The sequence below is a fragment of the Eupeodes corollae genome, chromosome 1 (assembly GCF_945859685.1).
Source record: "Eupeodes corollae chromosome 1, idEupCoro1.1, whole genome shotgun sequence".
Taxonomy (NCBI): Eukaryota; Metazoa; Arthropoda; class Insecta; order Diptera; family Syrphidae; genus Eupeodes; species Eupeodes corollae.
The window spans coordinates 1,543,766-1,560,261 of record NC_079147.1 but is presented as its reverse complement, the minus strand read 5'-3'; the positions used below and the strand labels follow the sequence as shown (position 1 = coordinate 1,560,261).

General features: G+C 34.2%; 2 protein-coding genes across 2 annotated transcripts; one reads left to right on the top strand and one right to left on the bottom strand.

Moving 5' to 3' along the window:
• Nucleotides 1–2,508: 2,508 nt before the first annotated feature.
• Nucleotides 2,509–4,822, bottom strand: LOC129941271 (26S proteasome non-ATPase regulatory subunit 6). The gene is made up of 2 exons (XM_056049859.1): nucleotides 4,158–4,822; nucleotides 2,509–3,236 (listed from the first exon to the last, which is right to left on the bottom strand). Exons 1-2 carry the CDS (start codon nucleotides 4,698–4,700, stop codon nucleotides 2,610–2,612), a joined length of 1,170 nt encoding a protein of 389 aa, XP_055905834.1. The 5' UTR covers nucleotides 4,701–4,822; the 3' UTR covers nucleotides 2,509–2,609.
• A 2,987-nt stretch (nucleotides 4,823–7,809) lies between these two features.
• On the top strand, nucleotides 7,810–16,276 carry LOC129940225 (AP-2 complex subunit mu). The gene is made up of 4 exons (XM_056048484.1): nucleotides 7,810–8,098; nucleotides 8,173–8,451; nucleotides 8,521–8,680; nucleotides 14,890–16,276. Exons 1-4 carry the CDS (start codon nucleotides 7,922–7,924, stop codon nucleotides 15,585–15,587), a joined length of 1,314 nt encoding a protein of 437 aa, XP_055904459.1. The 5' UTR covers nucleotides 7,810–7,921; the 3' UTR covers nucleotides 15,588–16,276.
• Nucleotides 16,277–16,496: the final 220 nt, after the last annotated feature.

Genomic DNA, 16,496 nt, shown 5'->3' with positions numbered 1-16,496 from the left:
TTAAAACACTTAAATAATTATAAACTTATATATTTTTTTAAATTTAAAATATTGCCTACAATAACTCTCTTAAAAAGGACTTGACAAGAAACCGTGTGTCAAAAACATAGAGATAATGTACTGACAAATATATTTTACATTATTTTGGTCCTAAAAATAGAGTTTTTTATGAAAAAAAATAAAAAGATAAGTTTTAAATTTATAAAAAAAAAAAAATGGATAATGATTAAACATTGATGTGTACTTACTTAAGGTGACGCTATAGTCCTGTGTAAACTACGGCCTCAACCTGATTCGCGGTCTTCCTCTACTGCGCTGTCCTGTGGGTGTGGATTCGAAGACTTTCCGGGCCGGAGCATTGGTTTTCATGCGCTCTACGTGACCCAGCCATCTTATTCGTTGAACTTCTACCCTTCTGGCTAAGTCTACGTCGCTGTACAGCTCGTCGATCCATCTTCTCCTCCACTCTCCTTCGATGCATACGGGAGCATTGTCACAGTCCATGCTTCTGCACCGTGTAGCAGGACGGGGATGATAAGGGTCTTATAAAACGACACTTTGGTACTTCGAAAGAGGACTGTTCCACTCAATTGCTTTCATAGCCCAAAGAAACAGCGGTTAGCAAGAGCTATTCTTCGTTTGATGTTTAGCGATTTATATATACAAAAATAAAAACTCCAAAATCCCCTTTATTTAAATGTCAAATAACGGAGTTCCTGTTCCTACTTTGTTAAGCAACGTCTTTTATAGAGGAATGGTTAAGAGTTTTAGAACTCTGTAATTAGCCTTATCGGAAACTCCTTGGGAAATAATTTTCCCTAGGAACGTTTCTCTTCCCGGGAGAAAGTTCCTACTATCGGGATTTCCCCACGGAACTCTTTTTACTTGGGAGCAAATTTTTCCAACATAAAAATAATACATTTATTTTCGAACATAGTTTTGGAATGATTTGACAGTCGGTTCTTGGCGAACAAAATGGATTGGTTTCGTACTAGACCTAATCCTTTTAAAAATGCAAAGAATATCCTTTTTATTATGAATTTATAAGGCGATTTCAAGTAAATGGAACTCGAGCTTTGCTTTAACTTTTGCTTTAACCTCCTTTCTCATCGTTTCCATTTCAAGGTTGTGCCTTGAGGTTTCTTGTTCTGAAACTCACTAATTTTTCATTGGACTTTTATGTTTTCTTGAAATGGGATACCATTTCTATTTGGTGTCGCTTCTGCCTCTTCAACCTTATTGCAGAGTTCTTTTTGGATTTTAATTTTCGTTCCAAATCGAAGTCACAAGTGATGCCTTTTTCTGGCTTTTTTGTAGGACGAGGACTTGAAGTTCTGTTTTCAATGTTCGGCTGGGAGTCCAAAAGTTAAAGCGTCTGGACATTTTTCCACCGATTTTTCTAAAGCACAAATTCGTATTATCGTTTTCTCCAACGCACTACCATACATACTCCTTGGTTTTGCCTCCACCGGTTGCTTTTTTTGTCTTGTTTTAAGACACTTTCTTCCTCACGTACTTTTTTTATCAAGCCATACCTTAAATTATTTGTAAGGTATTTAAATGTTAAATCATGGTTATTAACTTATCACCTACTTTTTTTCATTCAGAAATAGATTTTGTTGGTGGGCCCAAACTGTTAAGTGCTTGTTCTACTTCTTTCCAAAATGTTGGTACATCTTCCTAAGACAGATTTGTTGTTGATTTTTTCCATAAAACTAATTAAAACGTGAACTTGGTGAGTATTTGTTGAATTCGATCTTAAAAAGATACATTTTTATTAATATTTTGATTGTTATGTTGTTCAGAATTGCTTACATTGTTTGCTCCACTTCTCCACAACTAAATAACGGGGAAATATTCAGAGAGAAAAACACAAGATTTTCCCATAAAAAAAAAGTTGCCGATAGGTATTTTTCCATAGGAATTTTTTTCCCAATTTTGAAAAATTCCCGATACCAATTTTTCGAATATGGGAACAAATCCATGGGAAAAGAAGTTCCCGATAACCCCAAATATTAAAGCAGATTTGCAGAGCTAACATTTTACACAAAATGCAATTGTGTATGCCAGTTCCTCGGAGACTTTATAAATGCAAAACAAAAACTTTCGGTGGCAGGATTGGATTTGACCTAAACTTGTTATAATCCATGACGTTTAGGCTTAAACAATTTAATACAAATTGAGACCTTACACAATTTGTACCTTTGTTTGTGTTCATAATTTATACAATTTGATGTACAGTGAAAATGTTAAACTCAGAAGGTTCATGCCGGCAAAAGGAATTAGCGATAACAACGCAAACAATTTCACGCAAAGTATGACCGCGTGTGCTCATAACATGTCCAACAGCTTAAATATTTATTTCAGCTATCAAGACCACACAAAATCTTCCAAAGAATAAACTTAAATTTATTAAATCACCCCACCTATTAGTAAAAGATAAAAACATAACATTCTGGGTTAAACTTTAATAACAAAGAAAAAGCAATGCCAGAAAATCATCTTAAATAAATTTGTAATTCAAAACTTTAAGTTAATATTTTATTGTTCAATATGTTAATACAAAATATTTAATTAAAAGCAATGGGGAGACATTTTATTGTTGACACCTAAATATTAATAACTCTGCTCAACTTTTGTATACGATTAAGCAATAAATCTCCCTGCTTGATGGTAGCTTGATATTGCCAGTTTTTGTTATCGGGACGATTTGTTTCTACGATTCCTCCCACACGATCAACTTTGCAGTGCAGACGACCAGCGGCAATAAAACGAGACAATTCTTGATCGATGTAATCAACGTCCACGCCAAATGCTTCGGCCATGTATTGTAGGGTAAGCGATCGGTATGATTCCAAAAGCTGAGTGTAGGCTAGGATACGCATTTCACGGACATAGAAGCGATAATGGGGATTGGCCAAGTAATCATTTCGAAAGATGGTCTCAACTTCGGCCAAGTGCTGGAAGAAATCGGCATACTGGCAGTTGTACAATGAGAAGAGATATTTCTTGACATCGGGTAAGCCGTGAAGAACTTCTTGGATTTCAGCGCCTTTCACAACTTTATCTCTCAATTCGTTGCGTGGCAAACTTATCATCGAGACATAGACGGTATAGCGGACGAATGTGGGATAGTCCATAAGTTCGTAGGATGTAAATGTGCTGACAGTGTCCAAAAAGAATTCGGCGGCAGCCTTAAAGTCCCGAATCGCAACTGAGTAAATTCCTTGATAAACCTACATAAAGGAAAAAGAAATCAAGAAATTAATAAAATCTTATAACATTTATTTTTGTTTAGTAAAAAATTAAATTATGATTTAGTTTATAATATGGAAGGTTTTATGTGATTGAATGCTTTCAGTTTAACAGAAATAAAAAAAACTTAAGATGGACTTAAGTGAAAAACTTTTATTTTTATTTTAATTTTTCGTTTTTATGATCGGTGCAAAAATAAAATAAATTAGAGAATAAGGTCTTAGTCACAGCGCTCAACCATTCCGCTGTGTGAGTCATGTCAGGGATTCAGGGGCCTACACATTTTATGCCGAATCCGAACGGATAATTTGAGAGTCCTTTTTATGAGGTTATGTCGAACTCTTAAAAAACAAACTTTAGAAGCAGGTATTGAACTTAAGACTTCTGACATGACAGTCCAACGTGGACCTTGTTTGAAATTAGTCGTATGCAGGCAACGGAAGTGTAAATGGGAAACCTTTTGACCTTACAAATTAAAAAACGTAGGTTTATTGATTTTCGAATTAAGGGCACTCTTTGTTCTTCTTTATCTGAAGTTCGTTTTCACAAGTCCCCATAAGAACGACCTGAATATCCCAACCGAATAATGTAATCTGTTTTAATTGGGATATTGTGAGAACATCCTTTAATCAACATGAGTTCTTTAGTTAAAACTTAGGTCTAAATTGCACAAGGTTACTCGTTACTTATGCGATTCAAACTTTCCTATTTGAGGATATAGATTGTAAGATTGTTAACTGAAAAGATGCGAAAATAAAGAACTTCACAAAGGGATTAGAAAATTGTATAGCGCCAATATATAGTTCATAACAAAAGCAATTTTTAAAAATAAGAAAGTAAAGTCGATGTACTATAGAACTAAATTAACAATTTAAAATTAAATTAAAAATATTTGGACAAACCTTCAAACGATTGCGACGATCCCAGTCGCCACCTTCTTCGATTAAATACTTTGCCTTGTCGATATTTCGAGTGATGAGGTCGTGATCCAAGTAAAACAAACCCAAGCGAATCAAATGAAAGACAATATCCAAACGATGACCCAATGAAACTGTCTTTTCGTAGGTCTTTCGGAATGCGGATTCCGCACCAGCTTTGTCCCCAATACGGCACAAAAATTCAGACTTCTTAAGATTTGCCTCACGCACTTCCATCTCACCAAGACTTTTTTCTGCGTCCTCAATAGCTGCATCAAGCTTGTCCAGCTCAGTCTTATTGTTTTCCTTCATGCGAGCAAGCAGGTCTTTGTCTACAGGCCAATTGAGTTCGGCACAAACCAGCTCATACCATGGAGCCATATTATCGGCTTTGATGGCATCGAGGAGCCGTGTCTTGATAGCGACATCATTTTTGTGTTCGCTCAAAGTTAGCAAAAACTTCGATTGTGCCAAATCTAGATTGGGATTTTTTTCGAGTCCTTGTTCTTCCAGGTTTTCAATAGGCATTGTTGAAATTTATTTTTTCTTTTAGAACTTATTTAATTTAAGAACAAAGCAGCCCAATTTTTCAGTGGGATTTTCTTTTTAGTTTTATGTTTGACAGCTATGGCTATGACGGTGAAATCCGCAAATCATGAACCACGAAGTGAAGTGAGTTGTAGTTGTTTGTTTGCTTAAAATGAACGAATTCAGTAGACAGTTCTACAGTTCAGCGCACATTTTGTTTTTTACACTGACAAAATAATCGAAATCTTTTACAATGTAACATAATTATGACAAAACAAATTATATCAGTCTAGCAATGAAATGGAGACTTGTGAATAACAGGAGAAACAAAAGGAGGGACTTTCCAGCGAACTTACTTCTGATTTTTATTAGTTTAGTTTAGTTTATTTCATCAAGCAGAGTTTTACAATCTCTTATAGATTACTACTTATATAATAAATTAATAGTATTAATAATAATAAATATGTATAAATATGTACAATTGGCGTTAGTAAATAAAAAAAAAATATGAAATTAAGTAACTATGTGTTGATTAGATAGCAAAACAAGCATGACATATCTTTTAAAAATATCCTTTGAACAGACTTGAAATATATCAATGGAGTGTTAAACACTATTTGTCACTTTGATGCAACGAGATATGGGTTCATTCCTACTGTAGTTGCCTCTAAAAAATTCATCACGTAGGTAGAAAACCATATGGAGACTTCTGCAAGGAAAATACAAATTAATACATTCAAGCACATAAGAACAATTTATGTGGTTACTTAATATATCTTTTACCATCATTACTGAAAAATATCTCCTTCTTAAGCCTAGTACATACTTGTGAACCATCTTGTGAACCCATACAAATTTCAGTTTTTGGTTCACCCGTGAACTTGCTCGTGAAGCTGAGTGGAGAACAAAGTGGAGAGTTTTCGTTCACGGGCAATTCACGTGCAAAATGTACGGGAACTGTTGGTGAAGCTTTGACATTTGGTTTGTTCATGTTCACAACGTGTACTCACAAGTGTGTACCAGTGAGCAATGTCAAAAGTTCACTTTCTCCACTGGCGAACGTTCACTTCACGAGGAAGTATGTACTAGGCTTTAACTCAAGCGTTTGCATACCAAAGAGCTAACACCTTACAGGATCTATGAATACTCCAATTAAGCTTATTAAAAGCATATCTAGTGAAGGATTTCTGCACTTTTTCTATTCTTAAGGAATGAGTGTTATAGTACGGATTCCAAACAACACTACAATACTCAAGATTTGATCTGACAAAGGCTGAGTAAAGGCATTTGAGCGCGTAAGGATCAGTGAATTCCTTTGTGTTCCTTCGTACAAAGCCGAGCATCTTATAAGCTTTATTTACAACAAGATCAATGTGGAAATCAAAAGAAAATTTATGATCTAATATGACTCCTAAGTCTTTTTTTTGAGTAACTTTTTCTAAAACAATGTCATTAATTTAGTAATCAAACAAAATGTATAATTTTTTCCTAAAACACGTAAAACTTTGGCACTTAGATACATTCAGAAAGAGTAAATTTCTATTACACCACAATGCCAATTCATTTAGATTCTCTTGCAATATTATAGAAAATCATCAACATATTTAATGGTTTTAAAAATTTTAACATCATCAGCATACAATAAATAACTAGAAAATTTAAAAGTATCAGGAATATCATTTATAAAAAGTATAAAAAACAAGGATCCAATATGACTCCCCTGTGGATTTTATTTACAGGAAGGTAGGGGTGTCGATGGAACATGTTTTAAATATTAAGGTGAGGAAACACCTTTGAGTCATAACAAAATATTTTTCTTTTTCGGACTTAACAAGTTTTTTTAATTGATAGTATGGCGTACTAACAGCTAGGTATGTAAGGGGGTCATGCTGCCCCCTCAAAATAGCGAGTCGAAGTTCGTACTGCGGTAATGGAATGTTGAGCCCAGTTAGGTATTGTAATTGGGGTGGGTGCGAGTTTGGGCATATGAAAAGTACTTTTTGCAATTGAGCACCTAAATCAAAAAAATTCCAAAAAAAAATCAAGTTAGGCAACACTGAACAAAAAACAGGGAAGAAATATCAAAATCAACCATTTTGCGTGTGTTCTTTGTAAAAAAGTGATCTTTAAAAATTAATTTAAAATTGAAATAAATGTTTCCTCATTCTAATATAACTATTATTTATTTGCAAATATCTATCAAATAAAAAAACCAAGTGTTTTTATTCGTGCTGCGGTAATGGAAAGTTGAGCTAAACAAAATAAAAACTGTGAATGATAACAAGGTAGCGGAATCGACTGATTACGTCATGACAATGACAAGACAAATTACAGATTAAACTTTAAAATCTTCACAAAGACGAGATCATAGTCATTCTCGATATAAGTACTAGTTGATTTACATTCCCACAGGAAATCCCTATTAAGTGTAGGTTTGGAGGAAAAATCATAATTATTTTCAAACTCTATCTCTTGTTTCTTTGCCTCAATAATCTTTTTTTCTCAAAAAAACTAGGGTCCTCTATCATTAAAAAGTCACAAAATAAACAAAACACATAAATAAAGCTCAACAGTTTTTCCATTTTTCTTCTCACCCTAGTAGTGTTAAAGAATAGATGACATCAGCTTGAAGTTGGCTACTAACAGTGATTTTTATCACTGTTTTAACAATTTTGTATGCTAAGTGGGGAAGATGATATCTGTTGAGTAGCTCCCTGTGTCGATGCACATTTACCCTTTTTATAGCGATTTCCATTCCTGTCTGCATGATTTCTGGTGATAAATGTTCAAATTTATGTCAAACATTTTTTTTAAGGGCTGCGAATGTCTGCGGCTCGTCATGACATGACAAATTTTGTTTCTTTTTTTTTGCAGATTTGGTGTTTACAAATGTCAGATATGATTGAAGATTAAACATGATTACATTTTTTAATAATTAAAATAATATCTTCTAATAATGATTCATTTGTTAGTACCACCTTTTATAATATTCAAACTGATGTGTAACCAACCTTAGAAAATGTTCGTACTAAATTTATGAACGCACTTCTGTACTTGTGGGTTGTTGTTCTACTTTTAACGACTCAACTGTCCCGTCCCTTTTTCTGTCAACTGTCACTTAATTCATAAAAGAGGGTGTCGGATCGATAAGCTAATTGGAGAAAAGAAAAATTTAACTTCTCGGAATATCTTCATAAAAATTTCAATAAAAATCCTCAAAAATGATCGGTGGATTGTTCGTCTACAACCACAAAGGTGAAGTATTAATTTCTCGAGTCTATCGTGATGATATTGGCCGAAATGCAGTCGATGCCTTTCGGGTCAACGTCATCCATGCAAGACAACAAGTGCGCTCCCCAGTAACAAATATCGCTCGCACTAGCTTTTTCCACATAAAGGTAGGCGTAATCTCTAAATAAAATCGAAAATTTAATTTAATTTCCTTCGAATGCATTTTTTGTCGATGGTGTAGCGTGCAAATATTTGGCTAGCTGCTGTAACCAAACAAAATGTAAACGCTGCAATGGTCTTTGAGTTTCTCTTAAAGATCATCGAAGTGATGCAGTCATATTTTGGAAAAATCTCTGAGGAAAACATCAAGAACAACTTTGTGCTTATCTACGAGTTGTTGGATGAAATTCTCGACTTTGGTTATCCTCAGAACACCGACACTGGCGTCCTGAAGACTTTCATTACACAACAAGGAATTAAATCTGCAACAAAAGAGGAACAAATGCAAATCACCTCGCAAGTAAGTTCATTGATCTTTTGTTAGTATTTTGTGTGTCGGCAGTGGAGAGATTAATTTATTTTTTTTAAGGTCACTGGTCAAATTGGATGGCGTCGTGAAGGTATAAAGTATCGTCGCAATGAACTGTTCCTTGATGTTTTGGAGTATGTGAATCTCCTTATGAGTCCTCAGGGCCAAGTTTTATCTGCTCACGTAGCTGGAAAAGTTGTCATGAAGTCTTATCTTTCTGGTAAGTATTTAATTTTATATATTTACATATATACTTAACTTTAGTTGATGGCTCATGAGTTTAGCTTATAGAAATTTATACCAACTCTTTGAAATATGTTTAAGGTACAAAAATTTAAACCTGAAATCATATTATAATTCTCATGGTGCGTTAGAATAGTTTTTTTATACACAAAATGAGCACTTAATCTATTTGACCGATACCATTGATGGAACGTTGGAAATTTGTGGATTTTTGTTGTGAATTGTTTAGGAAAAAAGTACCTGCTCAATAAAAGAATCTTCCCTACTGCAGATATGATTCAGGTTCACGGAATTTTATTAAACTGGGAGGTATTTCCTGTGTGATGATTTTGTTCAAAAAAAAATATGTCTTCAAAAAAATCGTGTTTTAATGCCAAGTCGCCAATTTTCATCCAATCAAAATTGTCTTACGTCATCGTGGTTAGTTTAAATTTCAAGTCTATCTGATAATTTCTCTTTGAATTGCAATGTCAACAGAATTGAAAGATCTTACTTCGATTGTATAAAGACTTATTGGTTATTTTATACCTACGAGCGTTTGCTCTTTAAAAATCTACCAAAGGCATCGACATTTTTACAGATAAATTTATATTGGAAATATGTACATACCTATGTATGTATGTCTACAGTTAATCGAGTCATTCCAAATGTTCTCAATAAACAACAAGTCCGTTTGTTTTTGTTAACCATGCAGTACACTTGACAGTCATTTTCGTACTATGTATGCCATTTATAACAAAACCTTAGATCCCCACCTAGAGAAGGAACCTCTTATGTCTAAATCATTGAGTTTCTTAAAAACTTCTTTTACGACAAAACTCGATATAGGGGGGTTTTGATTTATAAGTTTTTCAGTCTTGAAGTCACTCAAATCGTTATGAGTCACAAACACGTTATTTACTCTGAAAGCGTATCTGTTTTCTACGCCATGCAAAACTGAAACAACAGCACTGAACTTATATGTAAAACCAGACATCAACTTATTAAATTGACATATAATATCAAGTTAATGTGAACACCTAAAGATGTCAGAATTCGCGGAACGAGTATTCAGCCCCGGTATTCAGCTTTAACACCCACACCAAATTAGATTTGCTTAAACATATACAAAAAGCATCCACCATCACTATTAAAAAGTTAACCCAGATAAACTCATCCCCATATACTAGACAAGCGTTTCTAAATACAAAATCTATAACTTTGAACGACTAAGACTTGAACACGCACAGCCACCCATTGACAAAACCACTCCATCGGCTTATGATTTCTCATTTGGGAGTTACCCACATGTAAGAACAACGATTTACTGGCTAAAGCAAAAGTTATTACAGTGGTGGTGCAGTATAACGAATGATCGATAGTCCATTAGGTTTTCTATATAACGAACAAAATAACGAATTTCAGATAGTAAACAAAAAAAAAATAATGTAAATGTTTTAATGTCTCTAACATGTATGTTTATGATAATATTGGAAGATACATACGCAATTTCCCATTAACCAAGTATTTTTTTCGCTTGCTTAGTTATGTCCTACGTATTCGTCTTCGTGTATGTAAACAGTTGCCCTGTTCGCTATGCACAAAACTGTAACGGAATTTTAGTCCCATTTTTTTTTGTTTTACGTTTTTTGCCGTCTGGAATATTTAACATGGTTTCTCAGTTTCATGCCTGATGCTGAATAAGAAAGTTCAGCAAGATGTCGTCGCGCAAACGTTTTACAATGGAAGCAACAATTAAAATCATTAACGAACATAAAAGAGGAGTTTTGCTTTCGGACATTTCGGAGAAGTTTTTTATTCCAAAGTCTAGCACATACACTATCAAGAAAAATGAGAGCAAGGTTCTCAAAAATCTGAGAAATACAAACAATGGATCTTTTCGTCGACGATCATTAAAGAAAAATGAATATCGAAAAATGGAAACCGCATTGTACAAATGTTTTATTGCCCAACGTAAGAATCATGTTTCTATTAATGGTAACACTTTAAAGGCCAAGGCAATGCAGTTTCAAAAAAAATATCACCACGGTGAATTCACAGTGGTTGGCTAACAAAATATAAAAAGCGCTTTGGAATTCGACTTCTTTAAGAGTCTGGTGAAAAGCTTTCTTCGTGGGCAGACCTTGTCAAACCATTTAAGAAGAAATTAGCTTAACTAATACAGTATATTCCCTAAATGTTTCGTTATATTTCAATAAAGTTATATATGTTTTTTTTTATTCTAAACGGTGATTTTTTAAGAGCTTGAGAACTTTTTTTTTAAAAAAAACGCATCAAATTTGCAAAATCTCATCGATTCTTTATTTGAAACGTTAGATTGGTCCATGACATTTACTTTTTTAAGATAATTTCATTTAAATGTTGACCGCGGCTGCGTCTTAGATGGTCCATTAAGAAAGTCCAATTTTGGGTAACTTTTTCGAGCATTTCGGCCGGAATAGCCCGAATTTCTTCGGAAATTTTATCTTCCAAAGCTGGCATAGTTGCTGGCTTATTTGTGTAGACTTTAGACTTGACGTCGCATGATCTTGGTGGCCAACTTACCGGTCCATTCCTTGAGATGAATTGTTCTCCGAAGTTTTCCCTCAAAATGGCCATAGAATCGCGAGCTGTGTGGCATGTAGCGCCATCTTGTTCAAACCACATGTCAACCAAGTTCAGTTCTTCCATTTTTGGCAACAAAAAGCTTGTTAGCATTGAACGATAGCGATCGCCATTCACCGTAACGTTGCGTCCAACAGCATCTTTGAAAAAATACGGTCCAATGATTCCACCAGCGTACAAACCACACCAAACAGTGCATTTTTCGGGATGCATGGGCAGTTCTTGAACGGCTTCTGGTTGCTCTTCACTCCAAATGCGGCAATTTTGCTTATTTACGTAGCCATTCAACCAGAAATGAGCCTCATCGCTGAACAAAATTTGTCGATAAAAAAGCGGATTTTCTGCCAACTTTTCTAGGGCCCATTCACTGAAAATTCGACGTTGTGGCAGATCGTTCGGCTTCAGTTCTTGCACGAGCTGTATTTTATACGGTTTTACACCAAGATCTTTGCGTAAAATCTTCCATGTGGTCGAATAACACAAACCCAATTGCTGCGAACGGCGACGAATCGACATTTCACGGTCTTCAACAACACTCTCAGAAACAGAGGCAATATTCTCTTCTGTACGCACTGTACGCATTCGTGTGGTTGGTTTAATGTCCAATACAGTAAACTGAGTGCGAAACTTGGTCACAATCGCATTAATTGTTTGCTCACTTGGTCGATTATGTAGACCATAAATCGGACGTAAAGCGCGAAACACATTTCGAACCGAACACTGATTTTGGTAATAAAATTCAATGATTTGCAAGCGTTGCTCGTTAGTAAGTCTATTCATGATGAAATGTCAAAGCATACTGAGCATCTTTCTCTTTGACACCATGTCTGAAATCCTGCGTGATCTGTCAAATACTAATGCATGAAAATCCTAACCTCAAAAAAATCACCCTTTATTAAGTGGAGTTGTAATTTTTTAATTTTTATGAAGGTTGAAATAAATTAATGAAAAATACAAATGTACTTTCTATTAACGTAAAGATTTGTATGAAAAAAATGTGTCGATATAACGAATTGACTCTGGACATTATATCGTTCGTTATACTGGACCACCACTGTATATAATAACTTAATAAACTGAGCCAACAGTCTCCCAGCTAGGCTCGTTAATCTACTATGGATTACATTATAATTTATAATTACTTGTGCATAAACAATAATAATAAAAAAAAAAGAAACACAAAATTCAAATAAATGCATTCAGTCTTTATTTGAATACGGTAAATATAATTTAATGTTTAATGATTATGTCATGCAAAGGTTTGGCCGTGGCTACGCTTACTCTTTAAAACAATTTTCCCGCTACTTCACAATAATTGACCGGACCAAACGTGGCAGTAAATTCTTCACCGTTGCCGAACGTTATTTTTCGATAGAAATGTTTTCCTCCGGCCGAATTTTTAAAAGACCATTAAAATTTTGTTGTTGTGTTAGGTCTTTCAGCATCAATTCTGGCACCAGCTGTATGTTGAAAGGCCTCAAACCTAAATGTTTAGGCACATTTTTTTCACGTAGTGGAGTAAAAGAGACCTAATAGTTGCGAACGGCGGCGAATCTAACTAACACAAACCGATACCGCAGTTGCACTCTTAATAAGGGTGTTGATAGTGTAATGTCAAACAATTTATAATTGGTGGTCACAATAGTTGATTAAAATGACCATAAAATGGAAGAACCCCGCATTTCGATAATAAAATTCAATTCTTTAAAAGCGCTGTTCGTTTGTAAGATGTACTATCAAAAGAAGTATGACCACATAGAAAATACCAACAAAATTGCTTATCGGGCGTAAGAGTAATCTGTACCATAACTGAATTTTATGACAAAATCTCGCTGCAGATCTTTTTTGAATGGCATGAATAGATTTAGAATATAATTCAAACTTAACTTGTAACATTAAAAATTAAAATAAAAACTAAATAACCTATATCTATTTGTTTATTCTCGAAAGGCATGAATATGTTTGTTTTTGGGTTTCTTACAATCAATTCCTTTATGAAACTCTACCTATTTATTTAATTGCATTCCTTGAATAAAAATACAAATCTAAACTCCGTCAAGAAAACTGTTGGTGTCGGTCGTTGTATAATTCAACTACTTGAGTAATCTGTCTTATAGATCTGCTTCTTTTTGCATTGCCAAGATGAATTCACGTTGGTCTACAATGCTGTGCTTCGTTTAGTTCTTATTATTGTTTTGTCTGTTAGTGGTATTTTTGGAAACTCAAATATTTAATAACATAATTTTCATACATTACCAAAACTTCAGTTTTAAGTAAAATTGATTATGAGTTGTTTATATATGGCCACTGCCCAAAGTATGTTTTGAACATCATAAAACCCATCTACCACACAGCAGCTAGAAGAAGCATAAACGCCTTTCCAACAACACCAACAAAAAATATCCTAACTGAAGAGACACCTTAACTTTTAAACTGCTCGCCAACTAGTACTCTCCAAGAACTCCATAATCGACAATGACATCAAAAAGACAATGAATCAAAAACTAACTAAACGTATTCCATCCGCCATCTGTACAATTCTTAAAGAATCAAGAATCATCAATCCTGAATCGCTGATATTGGATCTAACAAAATATAAAAAAATAAAAACAGCAAACAGCACATATCGCCAACTTTATTTATGTATTCCCTCTGACTTAAGATCTGACGGATAGAGATTTATCTTCACCGATGGCTCTAAAATTCCAGACGCTACATCTTATGCGGTGACTGATGAAAACGGATCAACCGTAAGCATTGGTATTCTCTCAGATTTTGGCTCGGTTTTTACAGCAGAAGCATTGACTATACCTCAAGCTACTAAAGCTGCAGTCAATCTTTATGAACAAATCATTATATGCTCCGACAGCATCTCAGTAATCAATGCAATTCACAATGCAAACAACAACACCGAAATCATATCAGTAATTAAATATCAACTCATAAAATTATTGAAAAAGATTAAACTAATGTGGACCCCAGGCCAATTTGGAATACTCGGAAACGAATATGCCGACAGCGCAGCGAACTCAGCCAAAAACGCACCTGTACTCACCTGCAACATTTTCACCAAATCCGACCTTTCAAGCATACGGGAAAGATATCTTCTGCAAAAAATAGTCACGAATGGAGCCTATATCAGCATCACTACAAGGATAAAAACCTCTTAAAATCTACGCCGATGTACCCTACTAACTGTTCAAAACAAAAAATAACCAACTTCAGTAGACTTAAACTTGGACACACCAACACCTCATCAACAAAAACGACCCTCTAACCTGCTCCACTTGCAACACCCGCCTTGATCTAAAACATATTTTGGTATATTGTCTGTTGACGCAGCCCATAATTAAAAAAAAATTAAAAAATATCCCCGAATATGAAATCCTCAAAAATCCCAGCTTAACAAATAGTTTCTCAAAAAAGCAAAAATTGTAGCTTGAATTCTCAAGCAAATAAGCCATTTTTAGGCTCTGCAGCTAGGCTTGTTAAATTTTATATTAACTTGTAGTTTTAATTGCTTGTTAATAAATATTAATAATAATAATAATACTTTTTTCTTTACACTAAAAATAATTTTAGGTATGCCAGAATGCAAATTCGGTATTAACGATAAAATTGTTATGGAATCCAAGGGACGAGGTTTATCAGGAAACAACGAAGCCGAAGCATCTCGTTCGGGAAAGCCAGTTGTCGTAATTGACGATTGCCAATTTCACCAATGTGTTAAACTAAGCAAGTTCGAAACCGAACACTCAATCAGTTTCATTCCACCGGATGGTGAATTTGAACTTATGCGTTATCGTACAACAAAAGACATTTCATTGCCATTCCGAGTAATTCCTCTAGTACGTGAAGTAGGTCGCACTAAAATGGAAGTGAAAGTCGTTCTTAAATCGAACTTCAAGCCATCGTTACTCGGTCAGAAGATAGAGGTTAAAATTCCAACGCCACTCAATACTTCCGGAGTACAATTGATTTGTCTCAAGGGAAAGGCCAAGTATAAGGCATCGGAAAATGCAATTGTTTGGAAGATAAAGCGCATGGCCGGTATGAAGGAGACCCAACTGTCTGCCGAAATTGAACTACTTGAAACTGATACCAAGAAAAAATGGACCAGACCCCCAATCTCGATGAACTTTGAAGTTCCATTTGCGCCGTCAGGCTTCAAAGTTCGTTACCTTAAGGTCTTCGAACCAAAACTCAACTATTCAGACCATGATGTCGTCAAATGGGTGCGCTACATTGGTCGCAGTGGACTCTATGAAACTCGCTGTTAAACATCATTATCGTTGATCACTTCGTTTCAATCGTAATAAGAAAACACAAGAAACAAGATGCAGAAAACATATAACATTATTTCCTAAGCAAAATGTTCAATCTTTGTCGTTATATTCCAATATTTTAGATATTCACTTTTTTTATTATTTTCTTATCTTTTAAAAAATACCTAAATACTATATATAAAAACGAAACCTACATTTATCAAAGACCTATGCAAATCGAAATTTCCCCAACATGGATAAGTTCTGGTAAACACTCGAAATTCCGATATTACTCTAAGTGTTATATAGAATTTTCATTGTTAATAAATACATGTAATAATTAAATAAATTAACTATCTTTTGTTTTTTGTTTGTTTAATTATCGCTACACTTTAAAAGAATTAAAAATTATTATTTTTAAAATGTAATTTAGCCTAAAAACAAATGTTGGGAAGAATGAAACTCTGACATATAGAAAAAAGCTCACTCCTACATTATAACACTTTCCTAGGATAGTGCTAATATATGGCTCTACCTTTGAGTAGCAGCAAACATTAATTAATATATAAACATTATATTATATATACTCGAATGTAAAATAAACAGGAAAATGATAAGATTTATGTATTATTAAAAACGTTGAGTTTGTTAAAAATAAAAATTAAAACAAAAATAAAAGCCAATGGTATAAATCTGTCTTAAAATATTTTACTTTTTATTTACTTTTCTATACGCATCGTTTGGGGAGCTTATATTCTGTAGAGGAATTTTTTTAGCACATTAAAAAGGTCACTTTCCAATTAAGAAGTTAGTCATTTGCATGGATATTAATAATGCAATGTTTATATCATAATCTATTCTTCAACATACAATAATTAAGGACGTTGTTTTTATTATTCTATAACAGTGCACTCTCTCATATTC

Coding starts and splice junctions, on each gene's coding strand:
- LOC129940225 (XM_056048484.1), top strand. CDS start 7,922: ATGATCGGTGGATTGTTCGTCTACAACCACAAAGGTGAAGTATTAATT. Junction 8,099..8,172: donor CTAGCTTTTTCCACATAAAG/GTAGGCGTAATC, acceptor TCGATGGTGTAG/CGTGCAAATATTTGGCTAGC. Junction 8,452..8,520: donor AAATGCAAATCACCTCGCAA/GTAAGTTCATTG, acceptor ATTTTTTTTAAG/GTCACTGGTCAAATTGGATG.
- LOC129941271 (XM_056049859.1), bottom strand. CDS start 4,700: ATGCCTATTGAAAACCTGGAAGAACAAGGACTCGAAAAAAATCCCAAT. Junction 3,237..4,157: donor ATCGTCGCAATCGTTTGAAG/GTTTGTCCAAAT, acceptor TCCTTTATGTAG/GTTTATCAAGGAATTTACTC.